The following is a 21,109-nucleotide window of genomic DNA, read 5'->3' as shown; positions in this document are numbered from 1 at the left end:
TCTCGTTCTCGACCGACGATCAAAACCCAAAACCCAAAACCAAAACGCGCGCCTACGATAACAGCTCCATCTCCCGCTGCAACGCCTCCAGCTCCTCGTCCTCGGAGCTCTTCCCCGGGACGGACGGCATCGCCGGCATCGCCGCGGCGACCGCCGGCGCCGGCCGCGCCGCGGGCGCGGCGGGCGCGACAACCTTTCGCGGCGCCGCCGCCGCCGCCGTCGCCGGCGCCGTCGCCGGCGGCGCGAGCTCCTCCTCGAGGAGATCCTCCGCCTCCAACTCCGCGAGCTCCGCGTCGAGCTCGTCCTCGTCCAGATCCGCGCTGTACCCGACCGGCTGCCCGAGCGCCTCCTGGACCTGGCGCATCTTCTCCGACTGCTCGTTGATGTCATCCATGACCTTGTCGATGTTGTCGATGTTGGTCTCTCTGAGGGTCGGAGTTGAAAGGCGTCAGAAGCGGAGTTGAAAGGCATCGCGATCGGGCTTTGAAACCGAGGGATGGGCGGAGAGATGCGCCGGGAAAAGTCCTTAAGGATCGGCGTTCACCGCGCCGACGCGGTCGTATGGGGACCGGTGCGGTGAGATGATTAAACGCGCCTGCTGATCTGTTTCATCGCCCCCGCGCCGTTCTTGAGCGCGCTGAACGTCTCCGCGGTCGTCTTGCTCCCTTCCAGCGTGATCACCTGCTCCTCGAGCTTCAGCTGGTGGTTCTGCAAGTTTTCAATCTGCGTCTCGTAGAGCTTCTTCTTCTTCAGGCACTGCAACGCCGCGCTCTTTTTCTTTTGCCGGTTAAACTCCTTCGCCTTTTGTAGCTCGGCTGCCATCTTCTTGTGCAGCAGCGCCTCGCGCTTCTCCAGCATCGCGAGCGTCTGAAGAGAGTGGTGACGTGAGGTGTCGTCGCGGTTATTTTGTCGGTCAGTTGATGTGACGTGGTTTCGGGTTTCGAGTGTAGGGTATCGCGGGGGAGGCGCGGGGGAGGCGCGGGGACGACGAATTGACGCGCGAGATGACTCGAGGCATCTGAGCGCCGTTCGGGCGCGAGATCTGGGCGCGGGACGCACGTCCTTCAGCTGCTCGACCGCGCTCAGCGGCGTGTTCCTCGGCGCCGCGGAGGACGGCGGCGGCGGCGCGCCGCCGCCCGCGCCCTTCCCGCCGCCGAACATCCGCTTGAACATGCCCGCCGCGCGTCCCCTCGACGCGTCGAGGGGACCCGGCGAAAACTCGAGTTGACGGTCGCGCGCGCGTTCGTCCCCCCTCGGATCGCGCAAAACGTCGGCGCCGGACGCGGCGTCGGGCCCTGGTCCTCTCGCGCGGACGTCGCCTTCGCGCTCGCGTTGCGTGCGCCGCGGAAGACGAGCGCGATACCGGGCGTCGTGCGTGCGGTCGCGCGCGCCGGGGTGTGTGGGGGGCCCCCGCGCGCGAGATTCGCGACACCTGGCGGGCTCTTTTGGACGAGAACGTTCCCGGACGACGCGACGACGACGACTCGCCGGACGCGAGTAGAATCCAGTCTGACGACGCGTTTTTTTAGTCGGCATCTCTCGAGGTCTGGTCTGCGTTCCGTTCACGTGTGTCGTCGTACTGTATCGTATGTACACGCGCGGCATCGCGCTACCGCGCCGCTCCCACTCTACGCGTCGTCGTCCACCCCCAGCGCGGCGAACCCGCCGGACACCACCTTGACAGCCTCCGGCTCGGCCGCCTTCATCATCGCTCGCGGCGCGCGAGGTTCCCGCTGCGTCGACTCCCTCCCGCCGCCGCTCCCACCCGGCTTCTTATCTCCCCCGCCGCTCTTGCCGCAGCCGCCGCGCTGCCGCTCCGCCTTGCCCTCGCCCCAGCCGCGGTCGAGGTCGCGGTCGCGGGACCTTGAGTCCTTCTTCTCCCCCGGGGCACCGTCCGCGGCGCCGTCGCCCTCCGCGCCGTCGCCTTCGCCGCCCTTCTCGTCGCCTCTCTTCGCACCGCCGCGATCGCCGCCCTCGGGCGCGTTCCTCTGCGCGAACCGCACCTTATCGTCCAGCTCCAGCGTCAGCTTCGCGAGCGCGGTCTCCTTCTCCGAGAGCTCGCCGTGGATGACGTCGTACTCCTCGCCGCCTTTGGGCAACGCCTCGAGGTTCTCCTTCAACTCTGTGATCTCCTTCTTCATTCGCTTCTCGTCGTTCGTCTCGCGTCGCTTCACCGCTCCCGCGGACCGCACGAGATCCTCCTTGCGGTAGTCCCTCCCCGCCTCTTGGAGCGCGAGCTCGCGCGGGCGCGCGCCGCCGAAGAGCGACGACCCGCCGCCAGCAATCGCCGCCGCCGTCTTGTCGGCATCCGCCGAGCGCGCCTTGAGCTGCAGCCGCGGGCGGCGCGATCCGTCGTCGCGCCCGGGCCCGTCGCGGCCGCCGTCGCGGTCGCGGTCGTATCCGTCCATCGGCGGCGGTCCCTCCGCACGCTTCCCCCACCGGTCCCCGGCCTCGTCCGCGCGCTGCCCGGGCCTCATGCCGCGGTCCTCGTACCCCCGCGCGTCGTCCCGAAGCGAGGGAGGGGGTCCCGGTCGGTTGCGAATGTTGCTCCAGTCTGCGTGGGTGAAGCGATCGGTCAGTCGAACGTCTTACCGGTCAAACGTTGAAAGGGAAGCGCGAGTGAAGAGTGACGACGGGAAAAGTCCTTAAGGAACGGCGTTCACCACGCGAACGGGGTCGTATGGGAGGCAGTCTCACCGCGTTCGGGCGACGGCGAGCGCGAGCGCCCGCGGCCGTCGCGGTCGTCCCTCGGCGGCGGGCCCGCGCGGTTGCGGAGGTTGCCCCAGTCGCGTTCCGGGGACGGCGATCGCGACGGGTACCGACCATCGCGCCGATCGCCACCGCGCATGTCGCGGTCGCGGTCGTCGTAGCCGCGGTCGCCGCGCCGGGGGGGAGACATCTCGCGTTTCGATCGTCCCCAGTTGGAATCCGCGTCCGCGCGCGACGGGCCCTCCGGCGAGCGGTCGCGGTCGTCGCGGGGATCGTCGCGGTCGAACCCGCCTCTTCTGTCGTCTCGGTCGCCGTAACGGTCGCCTCTTCGATCGTCGCGTCCGCGGTCGCCGTATCGATCGCGGTCGCGGTCTCCGTATCGATCGCCGCCGCCGCGGTCGCCGCCGTAGTCCTTGAACGCGCCGCCGAGCTTCTCGTCGCCGTACCTCATCCCGGGGCCGCCTTGCATCATGTCGTCGTCGTCGTCGCGCTGCGCCGGGCCGGTCGGGAGGACGATGTTATCGAGGTCGCGCTGCGCGTAGGCGCCGGCGACGGGGGGGCGGTAGCCGCCGCCGCCGCCGCCGCCGCCGCCGCCGCCGCCCGACGCGGACGCGAACGCGTCGAGGTCCGCGAGGGACATCTTCTGGCCCTTCTTGTTCGCCTTCTTCGGCGCCTTGGCGGCGGCGCCCAGCGTGGGGAACATCGCGTCGTCGTCGGCGGCGGTGGACGCTTTCTTTCCGATGGCTTGTCCCAGGCCCGGGAACTGTCGCTCCGCGGCGAAAGATTTAGGGGCCTCGTCTTTCGCTTCCTCTTCCGCCTGCGGTCGTCGCGATGGAGGGCGGCGTGAGGGGGGGGGGGTGGATGGCGTCGGCGTCGGGGGCGGCGCGGAGGCGGGCGGCGCGTCCGGCGGGGCGATCGCGCGGGGTGCGGTCGATCGATCGAGCGATCGATCGGACGCGAGGCGTCCTCCGTCCGCGCGAAAAACGTCGGACTCTCCCGCGCTGTGGCGAAACGCCGCCGCCGCCGAGGGCGTCGCGCGCGGCCGTCGCGCGCGCGTCGACGCGCGGAGACGTCAACGGCATCGCGCGCGCGTCTTCCACCGCGGTCGATCGTCACGCCCGCGCGTCGCGCGGGCGCGACGGCGCGTCGACGGCGTCGCGCGCGCGCGTTTCCGAGCCGTCGCGTCCGGCGGCGGCGCGGCGGAGCGCGGGAGCGGCGGGAGAGGGGTGGGGGGCGGGGAGCGAGCGCGCGATCGGAGCGGCGCGCGTCGCACCTGGTTGGCCCAGGCCGTGGGAGCGCCCCACGCGGACATGATCGCGCGGTGTGCGAGGGTGTGCGAGGGTGTTGTGTGAGGGTGCGCTGCGGTCGCGCGTGCTGTGCTGCCTCCGAGCGGTGCGAGGCGCGGTGACGATGAAGGCGCGCGACGCTGATGAGCGGCTGAGAGCTTCAAACCGGACGCCGACCGCAGGCGCCAGGCCGGGAGATCTGGCTTTCAAGCGTCGATGAAGTTTGACCCGTTGACGTATGAAGTTTGACCCACGCTTGAAAGACTCGTCGTACCGTACCCATATCAAGCTCATCAATCTTGTTGCCTCGTCATCATATCAAAAGCGAGAAGGCGTTTCTACGTCTTCAATTCCTTCCGCACGCGCTTCATCATCGAACGCACGCTCTACACCCTCACGCGCCCCGACGCGATACCGCTTCACGTTAACCCCAAAGCGATCAGCATGACCATCACGGACGAGTGCAAGAAAGTCGGCAAGCTCGGTGCGTCGGAAATCCATCCTTCCGCGAAACGCGCTTTCGCTTTTTTCTCCCTCGTTGTTGCTCGCGGCAAAAATATCTTTTCTCGATTCGTTCGTCGCGCGCCGGCGAGATACCGCGCCGTCGAGCGACGCTGCGAGCTCGCGCGTGCACATCATATTCAAGCGCCCCGAACGGCCGCGTTCGCGCGACGCATCGATGGAGTCGTCGCGATTCGCGCGCGCGCTCGCGCGCATCCGCGACGGATAAATTCGTTTTCGACGACGACGAAACGCGACCGTCGTCGCTTTCGCTCTTTTCCCGACAACGTACCGTCCGCTCACCACCGCGCGCGCATCCCCAGGTCTCTCCATCGCGGGCGCGCCGTCCGACCGCAAGTGCGACGACACCGTCGACTTCGGCATCGGGCTCTCGCACGATATCCACGCGAAACAAGCCACCTCCGCGCCCAACTCCAAGCCCGGATCCCGACGCGGCAGCGTGGACGAGCCGTGCTACCCGCGGCCCGTGCATGTGAACCTCGGCCCCGTCGGCGTGGCGCTCGACGCGGACGTCAAGGTCCAGAAGGAGCTCACTAACAGCGGCCTTAACGCTTTCATTTGAAGCGTTACGACGTTAGGGTACGTTACGACCCGCGCGACGCGCGCGGCGGGCGGCGACCTGTATCTGCGCTGTATCACCAGTAGACCGCCGCCGCGCGCGAACCGAGACGGAGAAGAGAGAAGAACAGAAAGAGAAGAAAGAATGTTTGGTTTTGTTTGTGTTTTCAACGAAGTACCTACATACGCGTTCAGACGTCGTCGTCTCTTACTCTTACCCAACCCCGCCCAATCGTCGTAAAAAAAATATTACTTCAGCGTCCCCGGCCCGCGGACGAATGACCCGTGCTTCGCGCCGCTGAACGCGTGCACGTGGTTCGGCGACCCGGGGGGACGGTCCCTCGCGCCGCCGCCGCCGCCGTCCGCCTCGCGCTCGCTTCCCGACGTCCTCCCGCCCACGCCGCCGTGCTGACCGCCGCGGTCGCTCATGACGCCGAACGTCTCCGGAAGCATCATCGCGGGGGCGCCGATCTTGACGCCGCCCTCCGGCATCGCCGCGATGGCGCGCACGAGCCGTTCGGTCGACGCCAAGTCGTCCACGTCGATCCCGCCGCCGCCGCCGCCGCCGCCGCCGCCGCCGCCGCATCGTTCGTGGCTCCGTCTCTCCCGCTCCCGCGCGCTCGTGGCCTCGTCCACGATGAGCTGCGCGAACTCCTGGAGCGATCCTCCTTCGCTGCTGGTGCGAGACATCCCGCTCTCTCTCTCTCCCGCGTCGATGAGAAGATTGGATTTCCCTCCGCCGTCGCCGCCGCCGCCGCCGCCGTCTCGCGCGAGCGCCGCCGACCCCGCGGACGGCTGCGCGTGACCGCCAAACTCGCGCCCCGCGCTGTTCGCCCCCGCGCTGTTCCCCCCCGCGCCCGCGCCCGTGCCGCCGACCGCGCCCGCGCTCCCGTGCGCGTCCCTCGGCATCCGGAGATACGAATCTCTCCCCGCGTAGTTGATCGTGTTCCAAGACGGCACGCGGCCGCGTTGTTTGAAGAGGTGCCCGTGCTGCCGCGCGCTGAGCTTCTCCCGCAACCCGCGGACGCACTCGTCGAGCTGCATCTCGATCCCGCAGTTGCTCTCGATCGTCGCGAGCTTCGGCCACATGCTCCGCTCGCCCATCGTCGCGGTCTCGAACAGGAACTCCCTCGTCGGGTTCGCCGCGATCTTCTTGAACTGCGACCAACTGTACTCCATCACGGCGGTCACGTGCCCTTCCCACTGCTGCCCGAAGAGCTTGGCGAAATCAAACGCGTCGATCCACGGAACGAGCTCCAAGACTTGCGTGCAGCGGTGCCGCCACTCGCTCTCGATGAACGACGCGAGCATCGCGCACCATGGACCTTGCGACGCGAACCAACGCTTCACGCGCAGGATGGGCACGATGTGCGGGTTCGTCTGCGACACGATGAAGTAGTTGACGTTGAAGAGCTCGCTGAGGCCTTGCATCGGGAGGTCGTTCTCGAGCGAGCCGTCGCGCCAGAGCCTCGCGCCGAGCTTCCCTTCGGGCTGCCACGGCACAAAACTCCCCGTGCGGCTCTTCGCGAGCAGCGGCTGCGGCGGGAACAGCGACGGGAACGCGCACGACGCGGCGACCGCGCTCCACACGACGAGGTGCGGCGCGGTGAGGTAGTTGAGCAACCTCGGCTTCTCCCCGGCTCGCGTCGCGCACACGCACACGCACAAGATGCGTCCGCCGCTTCGGTCGTACGCCTCCTGGAACGTGAGGTCGCCGAGCAGCGCGCGGAGGCAGCGCTGGAAGAAGTCGATGTCGTGCAGCGCGCCCGTTTTCATGAGGTGTTGGATCGACGAGAAGAAGTCCGTGCCGCTGAAGAAGGTCATGTCCGGGAGATGATGCGCGAAGTGTTTCTCGCTGAAAAACTCCTCGAGCTCGTCCGGCGTGCGGCTCGCCATGATGGCGCCGACGACGCTTCCGACGCTGCTTCCGGTGATGACGCGCGGGAGGCACCCGCGCGCGTGGAGCGCGCGCGCGACGCCGACGTGGAACGTCCCGAGCGTGCCGCCGCCGCTGAGAAGCAGCGCGGTCCGACCGAAGCAGTGACGCGTCTCTTGAAGAAACGCGAGCTTCTCTTGCGTCGGGACGTCGTGCTCGTTGCTGATCATCCGCAGCTGCGCGCGCGTCTCGTCGATGTACTCTCGCACAGCCTTGGGCACCCCCCACAGCGGCTCGTGGAGCTTCCGTCCAATCTCGGACATGTTCCCCAGGTTACGCAGCACGTCCGCGCGCAGGTTAAACATCATCTCGAAGACGTCCCCGCACGCTCTTTGCGCGCGCAGCAGTCTGAGCTGCTCTTCAATGAGCTCTTTGTCGTAGATGGGCTTGGCGTGATGGGCGATCCACCACGACGACGCCTTCGGCTTGGGCTCGGGCTCGCGATCGGCGCGCGTCTTCTTCTTCGCGGCGGCGGCGGCGGCCGACGTGGCGCGCTTCGATTGGCCCTTCGCTTTCTTGTCCAATCCGGAGGAGGATGAAGACGACGTGTCGATCGACGATTGGTGGTCGCTAGTGTCCGCTGACGTCGGCGTCTGATCCCGATCCCGATCCGCGCCGCCGTCCTCCTCCGTCTCCTCGAACGCGATCTGAGGGGCATTCCACAAAAACAACTCACCGGTCAGTTGAAAGGGGACGCGATCAAACGTTGAAACCGGGCGGTGGGTGAAAAACTTTTGTATAGAACGCACCTGAAGCTCTTCCATCGCGTACGCGACGCGCTTGTACTCCTCGTAGCACGTCGCCGCGTCGAGCTCGCGCTGCAGCGCCGCGCGCTTCTCGCGGTGCGCCGCGAGCCGCGCCCACCGCGCGCGGTTCGCGCGGTAGTACCACGTCGCGACCGCCGCGGCGAAGAGGACACGGCCCGCGGTTTTCCGCGTCGGAAGGAATCGCTGCGCGCGCCGGTACCCTCGAACCGCGAGCGCCCTACGCGTCGCCTCGAGCCGCGCGTCGTAGCCGCGCAGCGCGCTGGCGAAGGCGGCGTCGAAGACGACGCGCAGCGCGAGCGCGCGCTTCGCGAGCGCGAGCGCGGAGGACGGCGACGGCGCCGGGCACGTCGCGGCGGCGCCGCCGCTCCCGCTCGGCAAGATCCGCGCGCGCTTTGACGAGTCAATGCCGACGTTGTTACCCGCGCCTCTCCCGCCGCGCGACGACGAGACGCCTCCCGCGGAGGACGTCAGCGCGTGCATCGCGGGCGGACGCGGCTCGCGCCCCGACATCGAAGAGGAGGTATCTTCTGCCGCCCTCTTCCGCCGCTCTTCTTTCGTTCCGTTCCGCTCCGCCGCGGGGAGGACGACGCGCGGCGGGCGGAGTCGACGCGACGACGAGCGAACGTCCCAACTCCCACGAGGTCAGCAAGATGCCGCGACGCTTCGCCGCGGGGGGGATTCCGCGCGCGACCCGGGCGCGCGCGGGGGCGGACGCGACGCCGCGCGCGCGTCGGCGAGCGCGGACGCGCGCGAGATTCGACGCTGGAGCGCGACGGGGTGGGTCGGCGGACGTCCGCGGCCGCGCGTCGCGTCGAATGCCCCGCCGCCGCGTCGGAGAAGCAAAAGGGTAAAAGCTGACTCATCATTAGATGATCCGAAAGGGTAAAGCTGACTCGATCGAACGATAAAACGACGCGACCGCGGACGAGCCCTCGTCGTCCACAGCGGACGCCGCGCCGAGATCGACGCGCCCCCGTCGTTCCCCGCCCTCCGTCCCTCGCGGAGCGTCCTCGACGTCGTCTTCGCACCGCGAAGCGCGCCGACGCCCGAGCGCGATTCCGCCCCGCCCCGGGCCCCCCCTTGTTAAATAAATCAAGGCGCCGCGCCCACCCTCTTGGACGAATCGAGAGGCATGCCGACGCGCGCGTCCGACGACCGCGCGACCGCGCGCGTCGGCGCGATCCGCCGCCACCTCGACGGCGGCGCGCGCGATGAAGACGACGTGCAGAGGAACCCCACAGCAGCCGCGGGTGCGTCTCTCCCCCGCCGCTCGCGTTCGCCGCGACGGCCGCGGAGGACTCTCGGATCGGACGACGCGAGGAATCGCCCGTCTCGAAGCGGCGCGACGCGTCGCGTCTCGCCGCCCGCGAGATCCCTCCCTCCCTCCCTCCCTCCCTCCCGCCCCCGCGCCCTCCCGTCGCCCCCCCCCCGGCTGACCTTCGCGTCTCGTCCCCCTCCCCTGATGAATCTCCCGCCAAAACGACAGCGTCCGCGGCGGCGGCGTCGACGCAGCGCCCCAGCCCGGGCGGCGGCCCGGGCTCGCTGACCGTCGTCGACAACCGCACGAAGAAAAAGTACCAGATTCCGATCCAACCCGGCGGCTACGTCGCCGCGACCGCGTTCAGGGCGATCACGGCCGGCGGCGACGGCGCCGGCCTCCGCCTCTTCGACCCGGGTTACATGAACACCGCGCCGTGCAAGTCCAAGATCTCCTACATCGACGGCGACGCGGGGATCTTGCGTTACCGCGGCTACCCGATCGAGGAGCTCGCGGAGAAGTCTTCGTACCTCGAGTCCGCGTTCGCGCTCGTGTACGGCGACTTACCCTCCGCGCCGCAGCTGCGGGAGTGGGAGGAGACGATCATGAGGCACAGCGCTTTACCCGTGCCCGTGGTCCAAGCCCTGGAGGCGCTGCCGCACGACGCGCACCCGATGGGCGTCGTGTTGGCGGGTTTGAACGCGTTGTCGACGTTTCACCCGGAGCAGAACCCGGCGGTGCGAGGCGGAAACGTGTACGCCGAGCACGGCACGCAGGACAAGCAGATCGTGCGGATCATAGGGAAGATGACGACGCTCGCCGCGCACGCGTACCACCGAAACACGGGGCGCACGCCCGCGGTTCCGAACCAGAAGCTATCCTACGCGGAAAATTTCCTCTACATGCTCGACGCCGGGCTCGACCCGCATCACCGCCCCAACCCGCGGCTCGCCAAAGCGTTGGACGTCATGTTCCTACTGCACGCGGAGCACGAGATGAACTGCTCGACCGCGGCGGCGAGGCACCTCGCGAGCAGCGGCGTGGACGTGTACAGCGCCGTCGCGGGCGCGGTGGGCGCGTTGTACGGGCCGCTCCACGGCGGCGCCAACGAGGCGCGTTCGCAGCATGCACACTGGTCCCCGTACGATCGCGTCGGCGCGGTGAACGCCGTTTCTTAAAAATGACTTTTTCGCCCGGCGGGCGTTTCTCTCCGCCCAGGGTCCCTCGCTGGTTTCAATCTCCGCCCTCGACGCCTTTCAACTCCGCTGCTGACGCCTTTCAACTCCACCCCGCCGCCGCTTCCTATGGGCAAACACCCTCGACCCTCGTCGTCAGGCGGTGCTCAAGATGCTCGCGCGCATCGGCACCGCGGACGCCATCCCCGCGTTCCTCGAGGGCGTGAAGAACAAGAAGGAGAAGATGTCCGGGTTCGGACACAGGGTGTACAAAAACTTCGACCCGCGCGCGAACGTCATTCGCGGCGTCGCGGAGACGGTGTTTTCTCTCGTCGGACGCGACCCGCTCATCGACGTCGCCGTTCAGCTCGAGAAAGCCGCGCGGTCCGATCCGTATTTTGTCGATCGGAATCTCTACCCGAACGTCGACTTCTACAGCGGTTTGGTGTACAGAGCCCTCGGGTTCCCGCCCGAGTTTTTCACCGTGCTCTTCGCGATCCCGCGCGCGGCGGGGTACCTCGCGCACTGGCGCGAGCAGCTGACGGATCCGGACCTGAAAATCATGCGGCCGCAGCAGATTTACCAAGGCGCGTGGCTGCGACCGTACGTAGACATCAACGCGCGTCCGAGCGCGGCGGAGGACTCGATGTGGCAGGTGGAGCCCTCGAACGCGTCTCGACGCAGGCTCGCGGGGATGAGCGTCGACGCGGACGCGGTGGCGGCAGCAGCGAGGGACGACATGAGGCCGCTCGGCGTCGCCGGACGCGCGGATTCGAGTGGGAGGCGGAACCCGAGCGCGATCGACCTGTCGCCGGCGTTTTCGTCCGGGGTCACGCCGGGGGACGCGACGAGCGGGATCAACAACCTCCTCGACGGAGAGATGAACTGAGCGAGCGGTGAGCGAGCGATGAGCGGCGGCGGCGACGACGACGCGAGCACGTCGAGCGCGTCGGTCGACGAGATGTATGAAAAGAATACGGACGCGTTATCAACGCCAAAAGAAAATCTCTCTCTCTCTCGCGCGCGCGCGCGTCGCGTCGCGTCGACGTCACGTCCACCGCCCGCGCCCTCCCGCCGGCGCCGACTCCGCGTCCACGGATAACCCGAACGCCCCGTGGTTCGCGCCCCGCGCATACTCCATCTCCGCACGCTGACGTGTCACGTACGCCGTCCTTCTCTCCTCCTCGCTCTCGAGCCACGCCGCGCGTCGCATCCTGTCTCGCGCCACCTCCGGGTCGCACGTCGACGACTGCCGCTCCAACTCTGTGCAGTGCTGATAGACTTTTTCGAGATCCCACTCGCAGTACGGCCACGACAGCGGCGCGTTCACGCGGCTGCGTCGCTCTCGGTACCACGTCCCTTTCGGCTCGTACGTGCACTTAGGGTCGAGGGTCCACAGTACGAAGCGAAGATGTCGGGGTGGAGTTGAAAGGCGTCAGAAGCGGAGTTGAAAGGCGTCGAGGTGTGTGTGTCGGGATTGAAAGCGAGGGACCCTGGGCGGAGAGAAACGACCGCCGGGAGAGAAAGTCCTCAAGAAACGGCGTGCACCGCGCCGACGCGGTCGCACGGGGACCGGCGTGAATACGAACGCGCCTTACGGAGCGTCTCCTCGATCGTGCACGGGCGCGTCGCGACGGAGCACCGGAGGTAGTCGTCGATCAGCGTGGGGTTGTCCGCGAACGCGGCGCTGAACCCGAACGTCAACGTCTGCATCAACCGCCCGACGACGCCTTGCGGGACGTAAGGGTCGAACGACGACGACGCGGTCCTCGGGGAGACGGCGTCGTCGGCGTACGTCACGTACACGTTGGTCACGCCGCCGCCGCCTGCGTGGGTGAAGCGATCGGTCAGTCGAACGTCTTACCGGTCAAACGTACGTTGAAAGGGAAGCGCGGGCGAAGAGCGACGCGACGACGGGAAAAGTCCTCAAGGAACGGCGCGCGCCACGCGAACGGGGTCGTACGGGGAGCAGTCTCACCTCCGCCGCCGCGCGGTGGTATCAGGTTCTCGATCTCCTCCTCGAGGTCTTCCATCAAGAGATCGAGCGCCTCTCGTCGGAACCGCGTCTGATGGAGGACGTCGAACGACTCGAGGTCCGCGTCGGAGACGTCGAACCTGTCGAGGGGTGGAGTTGAAAGGCGTCAGATGGAGTTCAAAGGCATCTAGGGCGGGGATTGAAACCGAGGGGTGGGCGTAGAGATGCGCCGGGAAAAGTCCTTAAGGGACGGCGTTCACCTCGCGAACGCGGTCGTATGGGGACCAGTGTATAGCGTCGAACCTGTCGAGGTCGTAGGGGTCGTAGTCTGTCGACGTGTGCGACGCCTGCTGCGACGCGACGACGAGGTCGCGCGATAGCTCCGCGGCGACGGCGTCGAAGAGCGACGCGCGCGCCGCGACGACGACCGGGTCTGTTTGTGGGTCGATCGTCGTCGTCTCGATCATCGCGTCCGGCCGCGGCGGCGGCGGCCGCGGCGGCGGCGGCGCGAGGGTCGCGCGCGGCGACGACGGAAGGCGGTACGACTCGAGCCCGCGCGGCGGGCGGAACGCCGCGAGCGGGTCGTCCGCGGCGACGGCGGCGACGCGCGCGGACGCGAGGAGGAGGAGGAGGGGGGGGGGGAGGAGGAGGAGGCGCGATGCCGCGCGCCGGCGCGGCCGCATCGTCGTCGCGGGGGGAGAGCGAGCGCGCGCGCCGAGACAGTGGGGAGTCGTGTTCTCGTGCGCACGAACAGAACGGAGACGAACGCGAGGTAGTACGTTGTAGGGCTACGTGCACGCGGGTGACTGTTGCTCATACAAAAAGGCTCACAGGACTCCAGCGCCTCACGTCACGGAAAAAGCAATTTCCCTATCCAGAAGTCGCCGTCAGGTTGAGCTCCGACGGCGCGACATCCCACCGCGCGACGTCGCTCGTCACGCGCACCGGCCTCGCGACCCGACCCGTCATGTTCACCGCGACCGTCGCGACGCCCGCCGTCGCGCCCCTCGCGCGCGCGGCGTCCGCGTCCAACGCGCGCGGCGCGAACGCGACCGCGACCGCGCCGCCGCGCATTCTTCGCGCGGCCGCCGCCCTCAAATCCTCCTCCTCCGCCGAAAACCGCGGCGCGTCGCTCGCGACGCGCGGCACGCGCAGAGAGATGGAGGAGCTCGCCGGCCTCGGCGGCGACTTCGGCGCGCGCGACGCGACCGCGGGGGAGCTCGAGTCCAACTTCAACGCCAAGTCCATAGGCGAGGCGGACACGGAGCACATGCTGCAGATCCCGCGCAAGGTGTGTTCTCCTCACACTGGTTCCCATACGACCGCGATGGCGTGGTGAACGTCGATCCTTAAGGACTATTCCCGGCGTCTCTCTCCGCCCAGGGTCCCTCGCTTTCAATCCCCGCCCTCGACGCCTTTCAACTTCAACTGACGCCTTTGAACTCCACCCCGACGCAAGGTTGAGGAGTTCACCGCGCTGCACCTTCGCGCGTGCGTCGCCGTGGAGGCGGGCGAGCCGCCGATCGAGGAGACGCAGAAGCTCGTGTACCAGAAGCAGGTCGCGGACTGGAAGATACGGATCGTGGATGCGCACGAGGTGTTGAGGAGGGAGTTCGCGACCGGCGGGGACAAGGCGAAGGCGGCGGAGGTGGTAACGCGTCTCGAGGCTGTCGCTGAGGAGGAGGCGCAGACGATCGCGAGTTTCGTGGAGGGGCCGGGTGTCAGGATCGAGCTGCACACCGCGGCGGTGAACGGCCTGCACGCGAACGATTTCGTCCTCGCGGCGAAGCTGGACAAGGTCGACCTCGGCGACGTCACGGTGAAGAAGAAGCCCAACGTGTTCCTCGTGTGACGGACGGTCGACGGATTCATTCGCGCGACGTCGGAGCGGAGGAGGGACGCGGACGGCCGCCGAAAAAGTCTACGGAAGTGACGAAGTACATTTTTACGCTCAACGCATTCGCGCGTCACTTCGTCTCGTCTCGTCTCGTCTCCGCGCCCTACACGCGCGCATCGCTTCCAGGATCCTTCAAAAGTCTTCCTTCGCGCGCGTCATCGCCTCGGCGGAGACTTCGACCCCCCCCGCGGCGGCGGCCCCCACTTCTTCTTCTTATTCGCGGCGGCGGTATTATTGCCGCCGCCTCCGAACACCTCCTCCGGGTCGAGGAACACCGCCTGCACCGCGGGCACGAGGCTCGGCAATCGCGGCAGATCGCGCGCGAAGTCCACGCGCATCATGTCGAACGCGACCGCGGTCCGCTCGCTCACGCTCTCGTCCAGCACCGGGATCTTCGGATACCGCTGCGAGAAGTGCGTCAGAATCGTTCGATACGCGCGCGCCTCCACGCCGGTTCGCACCGCGTCGCGAGTGGTGCTGTGCCGCTTCTTTATCGCGTCCTCGTCCATGTCGTTCTCGAAGGTCGCCTCGTGGACGAGGACCGTGGCGTCCGTCGCCAAGCGCGTGAGCGACTCGCACGGACGCGTGTCGCCGCTGTAGACGAGTTTCCACCCGGGGACGACGTCGGCAGCCTTTTCGGCGGGGGCGTTTTCGCTCTCTACTACTAATTCTTTTTCCCGCGGCTTCGCCTCCACGGACACCGCGTACGACTGCGCGCAGTGCACGACGGGCGCGGAGACGACGCGCGCGAGTTCCATCTCCTCGCACGCCGCGCGCACGAGATTCAAACTCCGCTCCTCGTAGAACCCTAGACTTGGGAAACGTCTTGCGTCCGCCGCCGCCGCCGCCCAGCGGTCTTCCCTGACCTCGTGGCACGCGACGAAATGATAACACAACGGCTGGACTTGCTCGTACGCGAGAAGATACCTCCGAAGCGCCGGCGGGCCGACGACGACGAGCGGCGGCGGGTTCTCGATCCCGGACGCGATCATGCGCGCGCGTCGCTCCGCGAGCAGCGTCGGCACGCCGACGTGATGATCCGCGTGCACGTGCGAGATCCAAATCATCTTGAGCCGTCGCAATCGCGCGTCGGCGCCGGCGGCGCCGTACAGCCGGTTGAGCTGCCCGAACGTCCCCTCGCCCGCGTCCAGAAACATGCACCCGCGGCTCGGGACGTCGAGGAAGATCCCGCTGACGTTGCGGTACTTGGCGGGCGCGGAGCTGCCGGTGCCGAGGAAGGACAGCTCGACGTCGCCCTCGCGGAGCCCTCGCAAAGCGCGCGGCGTCGGCAGCTCCGCGCCCGTGGGCGGTTTCGGTTTCGCCTCCGCCGGTTTCGCTTCCGGCTCCAGTTCCAGTTCCAACGCCGACGACGCCTCCGCCTCCGCCTCCGCCTTCGCCGCCGCGGCCGACCGCGTCGCCTCCGCGTCCGCGACGATCTTCTTCAACGCGTGCGGCGCCAGGTCGTAGTTGATGTAACTCCCCGACATCGCCGGCGGCGCGCGCGCGTCCGTCGCGTCGACGCGTTGTTTATCCACCGGCATCAAGACGTACTTCGTGTTGTTCACGCCGGGGTGAACGATCGGCGTCGGCGGCGGCGGCGGCGACGACGACGTCGTCGTCCCCGCGCCGTCGCCGCTCCCGTTATTCGCGGCGGCGGCGGCGGCGGCTCTGACCCAATTGTCGTCCGCGACTTTCGCTCGGTCCGTCGCCCACGCGATCCGCTGCGTCCACGCCGCCTTGGCGCTCCGCGGCGGGAACACCTTGTTGTCGGGGTGGAGTTGAAAGGCGTCAGGTGGAGCTGAAAGGCGCCGAGGTGTGTCGGGATTGAAAGCGAGGTGTGATGGGCGGAGAGAGACGCCGGGAAAAGTCCTTAAGGATCGGCGTTCACCACGCCGACGCGGTCGTATGGGGACCAGTGTGATGAGAACGCACCTTGTCGTCCACTGCGCTCACGCGGTGGCTCACGATGTGCGACGCGCGAAACGTCGGCGCGTCCGCGTGGGTCAGCGCGTTCACGAACACGTGCCGCACCGGCGTCGTCGTCGTCGTCGTCGTCGTCGTCTCGACGCCGTCTCTCGTCGTCGTCGTCTTCGTCGTCGTTCTCGCGGGATTGATAAACGCCTCGCAGTCGCGCGTCCACGCCTCGTACTCCGGCGTGTTCGCGACGCTCGACGGGGTGAGGTGGAACACGCACCCGAGGTCGCCGATCGGAAAGGCGGCGTCCGTATCTTCCGACACCGCTAGATCTTCGTCCGACACTTTCTTGTCCGACACATGTCCGAGTTTTCGAAGCGCGTTGTACGACGGCGACCCTTCCCTGGTGATCTCCGCGAGGTGACGCGTCGTCGGCACGTCGGCGATGAAAATGCGCGCGCCCGTCGTCGGCGCTCCGACGACCATGCTCGGCTCGATCACGGTGCCGTTCTCCAGCGTGATCGAGTACCCGTGGACGAGGTCCGAGCACCAGGGCCCTTTGGGTATCCCGAGCGCCTCCGCTTTCGCGTTGTCGAACTTCCCCGCCGACGGCGCCATCTGGAGCCCGTAGCACACCGCCTCAGCCTCGGTCTCGTCGAGCACGAGCGCGGAGGTAACGCCTTGGTTATGACCGTTACTACCAGGATCACCCGCATCGTCTAAACCTCCTACGTCTCCTCCTCCCTCCTCCATCGTTTTCTGGCGCTTCGCGACGTGACGGCCGAGGGACGCGACGTCGCCGAACGGCCCGGACGCGCCCCCCCGGGTCGCCGTCGTCGCCGGAAGCGAAATCACCACGGGGGTCACCTCCATCTGCTCGTCCTTGTGCGCGTGGGGGTGGCGCTCGGTCGGGCCGCCGGGCGCGGTGAGCTCGAACGGTCGCGAGTTGACTTTGACGTTTCGGTTGGTGCCGACGAGGGTGTGGAACGCGCCTGCGCACGAGGGGGAGGGAGGGAGGGGCGGGGATGGATGAGAAAAAAACGCTCGGGTTTGGCGGGCGCGAAGAGAAAAAAAAAACGCTCCGTCGCTCGCTCGCGCCTCATGTGTGTATGATTTCCTCAGATGCAGGGCGACGGTCCGTGTAAAGGGACCGCCGGGAGTCCCCGCGGGTGGGAAAGATAACGCAGTATGATTGCAATTCACCGGCGGCGGCGACGGACGGACGCTGGTATCGGCGACGGACGCTTCGGGCGGGCGGAGAAGGACCGAGCGAGCGAGGGAAAAACCAAAAAAAACCAAAAAAAATAAAATTGCGTCGACGACGCCCGCCGCGAGCCTCCTCGTGTTTGTTGTCCTCAGACGCAGGGCGGCGCTCCGTGTTAAGGGAACGTCCGTGACCCCCTACTCATGCGGAAGATAACGCAGTATATTGGCATTCACCGGCCGCGGCGCGCGTCGTTCGTCGCTCGGAACAGAACAGAACGGAGCGGCGGGCGAAGAGGGCGGCGTCGATCGATCGACCGATCGATCGAAAAAAAAAAAAAAAAAAAATCGCAGACGCACCCAGCAGCCGTCCCACCCTCGGCGGCCCGTGCACGGTCAGCTCTGGGATGTCGCACGCCTCGCTCCTCTGCGCCCCGGTCGCGACCGGGTTCCCTCTCTCGTCCGCGACGGTCAGCAGCATCCCGGTCAGCCCCCCGGACGTCCTCGCGCTCGCGCGCGTCAGAAACACGCGTTCCAGTTTCCGCAGCGCGACGCCGTGTTCGACGCAAAACCGCTGAAACCCCTCGCCGACGTTGAAGACGTACCTGCGACGCGGCGGGCGGCGAGGCGTTCGTTGTTTAGGGTCAGATGTTTAGGGTTCAGAGGGTTCAGAGGGTTTAGTCGCGGGGCAGAGCGCGTTCTTCGCGCGGCGCACCGTCGGCGGTTGGTAAAGATGAGCACCCCCGGGCTCGTGTCCTCGCCCGCGTCCACGCCGAGCGCCACCACTTGCGCGTACGCGTCCCCGCCCACCTGCTTCCTTCCCAGCTCCCCTCCCCGCGCGTCGTACACGCGGCCGTCGCGCGCGCACACCTCGTACCCGGCTCCCGGCGCCTTCTTCGCCCTCCTCTTCCCCATCTCGCCTCCTCCGTCGATGCCGTCGTCGTCGACGACGTCCGGCGCGGTTCTGCTGATCTTCGGGACGTCCACCGCCGCCGCGCGCTCCTTCGCCGATCGCCGCCGCGCCCTCGCGGTGAGCCGCGCGGGGGTCGATCCCTCGCCCTCGCCCTCGCCGCCGCCCGCGCCCGCGCTCGGTCTCGGGTTCGCGTTCGGTCTTCTCGAGTCGCGCTTGTATCGAGGGACGTACGCGATCGACCGCGTCGGCGGCGGCGGCGACGACGACGACGACGACGACGACGACGCGACGGACGACGCGAAGGAGCGCGCGCCGACCGCGGACCAGCGCACGAGGCGGCGGCGGAACGGCACCTCCTCGGGGATGCGGTGAAGGAGGGGCGACGAAGAGGAGGAGAAGCGAGCCGCCTCCGCTGAGAACGCCTCCGCGGACGCGCTCGCGCGCGCGTGCCTTCGCGCGTTCCTCGACGCGCACCGGAACGCCCCGGCGAGCATCAACCCGTGCGCGCGCGTGGAGGGATCTGACGGTCGCGCCGGGAGATCGATGAATTCGTGAAAAGCGTTCGCAGCGCGGGCGCGGCGCGCTCGCGCTCGGTGTTAAAGTTTTATCGCGACCGTTGGACGCGTCCGCGGCGTCCCGACTCTCATCACAGCACCGCGCGCGTCGGGCGCGGCATCGGAAGCGGCGCGCGGCGATCGAGGACGCGCGCGCGGGCGGGCGGCGCGGGGCGGGATGGACGACCCGCCGCCCGCGGGGAGGGCGGCGCGCGGTTCCCCCGCGGCGACGTCGACGCGTCAACATCGCGCGCGGTCGCTGGGGGAAATCCGACGCCTCGCGTCCGACTCGGGCGTGGACCCGTGCCTCCTCCCCGGCGGCTCGCGGCGCCCGCGCGACGCCGCGCCGCTCGCGCCGCTCGGGCGACGCGACGCGAACGCGAACGCGAACGCGTCGTCGTCGCTCCCGAGATGCCCGGAGATCGCGCGCATGGATGCCATCATCGAACGCCACGGAGAACTCTCGTCGCTGCCACCGATGGGCACCGTCCGCGCGCATCGCGGCTGCGACGCGCACGCGGCGAACACTCTCACGTGCTGCTGCGCGTACGAGCGCGAGGTGACGCTGCGGCGGCTTCGGACCGCGCGGCGGGCGGTGGACGACGTCGTCGGCGGCATCGCGGCGTGGCAAGCGCGCCTCGCGGGCGCGACGCGGCTTCGAAATCTGAGGCGACGCGCGTCCGTCGCGATGGCGCGTTGGAAAGCAATCGCGCTGGGAACGACCGCGAGTCGGCGGATGCTCGTGCGCGCCGCGAGGGCGTTCGTGGCGCGGCGCTCGGGGCGATGGCTCGACGCGTGGCGCCGCGTCGCGAGGCATCGCGCCTTGCGGCGACGCGCGGCGAGCGACGCGTACGAATCGAGGCGCCGCGCGCGACGCCTCGCGACGACGCGCGCGTGGGCGCGCGCCGCGAGGAAAGCGAAGCTCCTTCGACGCGCGGCGACGACGATATACGCGCGGACGACGCGGACGCTCGCGCGTCGCGCGATGCGCGCGTGGCGGCGGCGCGTCGTCGTGAGCGCGCGATGCCTGGCGGCGCGGACGCGACGCGACAGGCGCGTCGCGTCGTGTGTCGCCAACGCGTGGCTTCTCGCTGTTCGCCGTTCAAAGGTTAAGGCGACGCTCAGAGCGCGCGTCGCCGCGGTGTTCGAGCGCGCGGCGCGCGCGAAGGCGTGGCGCGGCTGGGTCGACGCGGTACGCTCGTCCCGCGCGGAGAAGCGCGACGACGACGACGCGGCGCGGTCGTCCGAGGTTGCAAAGTTGCGCCTCGCGCTCGAGGGCGCGCGGCGCGCGCGCGCGGCGGATCGCCGCGCGTATCTCCTCGACGCGGCGTCCGAAGAGCGCGCGCGGGTGCGCGCGTTCCAGGACGCGGTCGCGGAGAAGGAGAAGGCGGCGAGCGCGAGGGCGGAGAGGGCGTTCGCGAGGGTGAAGGTGGGGGCGACGCGCGCGGCGACGGCGCTGGAGGCGAGGGCGAGGGAGACGCTGTCGGCGGCGGAGCGCAAGCCGCCGTTCGTGCCCGGCGGGAAGAACGGCGCGGGCGGCGGCGCGCGCAGTAGGGCTCGAGCCGGCGGCGAGAAGTCGTCGAAAGCGAAAGCGGCGACGACGGCGACGACGTCGACGAAGAGAGGACGGGCGAAGGCGGCGAAGGCGTCGTTTAAGGACGCGTGCGACGCCGAGGAACGAAAGATGTCCGCCGCCGCCGCCGCCGCCGCCGCCGCCGCGAGCGGGCGGTTCAGCCCCGACGAGGCGGAGTTAGAGGCGTACGGTCCGAGCGGGTCGCCCGCGCGGAGAGCGTTATCTCGGTCCGGGTCCGGGGTGTCGTTCGCCGGCGGCGACGCGCGGCGAAGGAAGAGCTGGTGGTCTCCCGCGCGGGACCCCGGCGGCGGCGACTCGATCGACGACGACGAAGACGAAAACGAAGAAGAAGATTCCCCCGAGACGGTCAGGCAGCGGAAACTCGCGCACGACGCGTGGAAGCGACGCGTCCGCGCCGCGGAGGGCGTCGTGCGCGACGCGAGCGAGATCGCGCGCGCGGCGTCCATCGCCGCTCGGAAGAGCCGCCTGAGGTTCGAGAAGCTGTCGAGGAAGAGAGAGAAGGACGCGCGCGACGTCGACGCGGCGACCGCGCCGGGGGGGATTTTGTTGGCGGACGACGAGGAGGGAGGGGGGGACGGCGGCGGAGGCGGAGGAGGAGGGTTAGACGGCGTGCTTCCGGGGACGCCGGGGTGGAGGTGGAGGATCGGCGCGGCGTCGGATGACGACGAGGACGACGTCGCGTAGTTCGTTCTCATCGTATTCATCGTACGTAGGGAAAAGTAGGCACGTCACTCGACGCGCTGGCGCTTTCCAGGCTGTCGCGCTCTGGTGGTGTAGCACGCCGGACACCCGGTGGGTTTGTCGCTCTTCGTGCGGTGGTTCACCGTCGCCCGCCACACGTGCTTGCA

At 68.6% G+C, this 21,109-nt stretch overlaps 9 protein-coding genes across 9 annotated transcripts; 3 read left to right on the top strand and 6 right to left on the bottom strand.

Annotated features, from left to right (window-relative positions):
• Positions 1 to 52: 52 nt before the first annotated feature.
• Positions 53 to 1,173, bottom strand: MICPUCDRAFT_46014 (uncharacterized protein; the record flags this gene model as incomplete). Its single annotated transcript, XM_003064005.1, has 3 exons — positions 53 to 421; positions 592 to 867; positions 1,060 to 1,173. 3 exons carry the CDS (start codon positions 1,171 to 1,173, stop codon positions 53 to 55), a joined length of 759 nt encoding a protein of 252 aa, XP_003064051.1.
• A 398-nt stretch (positions 1,174 to 1,571) lies between these two features.
• MICPUCDRAFT_66337 (uncharacterized protein) lies at positions 1,572 to 2,477 on the bottom strand (the record flags this gene model as incomplete). Its single annotated transcript, XM_003064004.1, has 1 exon — positions 1,572 to 2,477. The coding sequence occupies one exon, from the start codon at positions 2,475 to 2,477 to the stop codon at positions 1,629 to 1,631; it is 849 nt and encodes a 282-aa protein (XP_003064050.1). The 3' UTR covers positions 1,572 to 1,628.
• A 1,836-nt stretch (positions 2,478 to 4,313) lies between these two features.
• On the bottom strand, positions 4,314 to 5,249 carry MICPUCDRAFT_66335 (uncharacterized protein; the record flags this gene model as incomplete). The annotated part of the gene is given in 3 exon segments (XM_003064003.1): positions 4,314 to 4,479; positions 4,820 to 5,165; positions 5,177 to 5,249. 2 exon segments carry the CDS (start codon positions 4,987 to 4,989, stop codon positions 4,314 to 4,316), a joined length of 336 nt encoding a protein of 111 aa, XP_003064049.1. The 5' UTR covers positions 4,990 to 5,165; positions 5,177 to 5,249.
• On the bottom strand, positions 5,215 to 8,529 carry MICPUCDRAFT_49122 (uncharacterized protein). The gene is made up of 2 exons (XM_003064002.1): positions 7,761 to 8,529; positions 5,215 to 7,658 (listed from the first exon to the last, which is right to left on the bottom strand). Exons 1-2 carry the CDS (start codon positions 8,286 to 8,288, stop codon positions 5,325 to 5,327), a joined length of 2,862 nt encoding a protein of 953 aa, XP_003064048.1. The 5' UTR covers positions 8,289 to 8,529; the 3' UTR covers positions 5,215 to 5,324.
• A 211-nt stretch (positions 8,530 to 8,740) lies between these two features.
• Positions 8,741 to 11,100, top strand: MICPUCDRAFT_54016 (uncharacterized protein; the record flags this gene model as incomplete). The annotated part of the gene is made up of 3 exons (XM_003064191.1): positions 8,741 to 9,028; positions 9,265 to 10,205; positions 10,372 to 11,100. The coding sequence occupies exons 1-3, from the start codon at positions 8,911 to 8,913 to the stop codon at positions 11,098 to 11,100; spliced, it is 1,788 nt and encodes a 595-aa protein (XP_003064237.1). The 5' UTR covers positions 8,741 to 8,910.
• Positions 11,101 to 11,259: 159 nt separating this feature from the next.
• On the bottom strand, positions 11,260 to 12,653 carry MICPUCDRAFT_54015 (uncharacterized protein; the record flags this gene model as incomplete). Its single annotated transcript, XM_003064001.1, has 4 exons — positions 11,260 to 11,589; positions 11,769 to 12,037; positions 12,190 to 12,326; positions 12,472 to 12,653. The coding sequence occupies 4 exons, from the start codon at positions 12,651 to 12,653 to the stop codon at positions 11,260 to 11,262; spliced, it is 918 nt and encodes a 305-aa protein (XP_003064047.1).
• Positions 12,654 to 13,153: 500 nt separating this feature from the next.
• MICPUCDRAFT_49120 (uncharacterized protein) lies at positions 13,154 to 14,145 on the top strand (the record flags this gene model as incomplete). Its single annotated transcript, XM_003064190.1, has 2 exons — positions 13,154 to 13,477; positions 13,646 to 14,145. The coding sequence occupies 2 exons, from the start codon at positions 13,154 to 13,156 to the stop codon at positions 14,036 to 14,038; spliced, it is 717 nt and encodes a 238-aa protein (XP_003064236.1). The 3' UTR covers positions 14,039 to 14,145.
• A 93-nt stretch (positions 14,146 to 14,238) lies between these two features.
• Positions 14,239 to 18,607, bottom strand: MICPUCDRAFT_54013 (uncharacterized protein; the record flags this gene model as incomplete). Its single annotated transcript, XM_003064000.1, has 4 exons — positions 14,239 to 15,843; positions 16,016 to 17,398; positions 17,577 to 17,805; positions 17,916 to 18,607. The coding sequence occupies 4 exons, from the start codon at positions 18,605 to 18,607 to the stop codon at positions 14,239 to 14,241; spliced, it is 3,909 nt and encodes a 1,302-aa protein (XP_003064046.1).
• Positions 18,608 to 18,845: 238 nt separating this feature from the next.
• MICPUCDRAFT_54012 (uncharacterized protein) lies at positions 18,846 to 20,865 on the top strand (the record flags this gene model as incomplete). Its single annotated transcript, XM_003064189.1, has 2 exons — positions 18,846 to 20,743; positions 20,826 to 20,865. 2 exons carry the CDS (start codon positions 18,846 to 18,848, stop codon positions 20,863 to 20,865), a joined length of 1,938 nt encoding a protein of 645 aa, XP_003064235.1.
• Between the last annotated feature and the right edge of the window lie 244 nt (positions 20,866 to 21,109).

Source organism: Micromonas pusilla (assembly GCF_000151265.4).
Source record: "Micromonas pusilla CCMP1545 genomic scaffold MICPUCscaffold_16, whole genome shotgun sequence".
Classification (NCBI taxonomy): domain Eukaryota; kingdom Viridiplantae; phylum Chlorophyta; class Mamiellophyceae; order Mamiellales; family Mamiellaceae; genus Micromonas; species Micromonas pusilla.
This window is presented reverse-complemented; position numbering and strand designations above follow the sequence as displayed.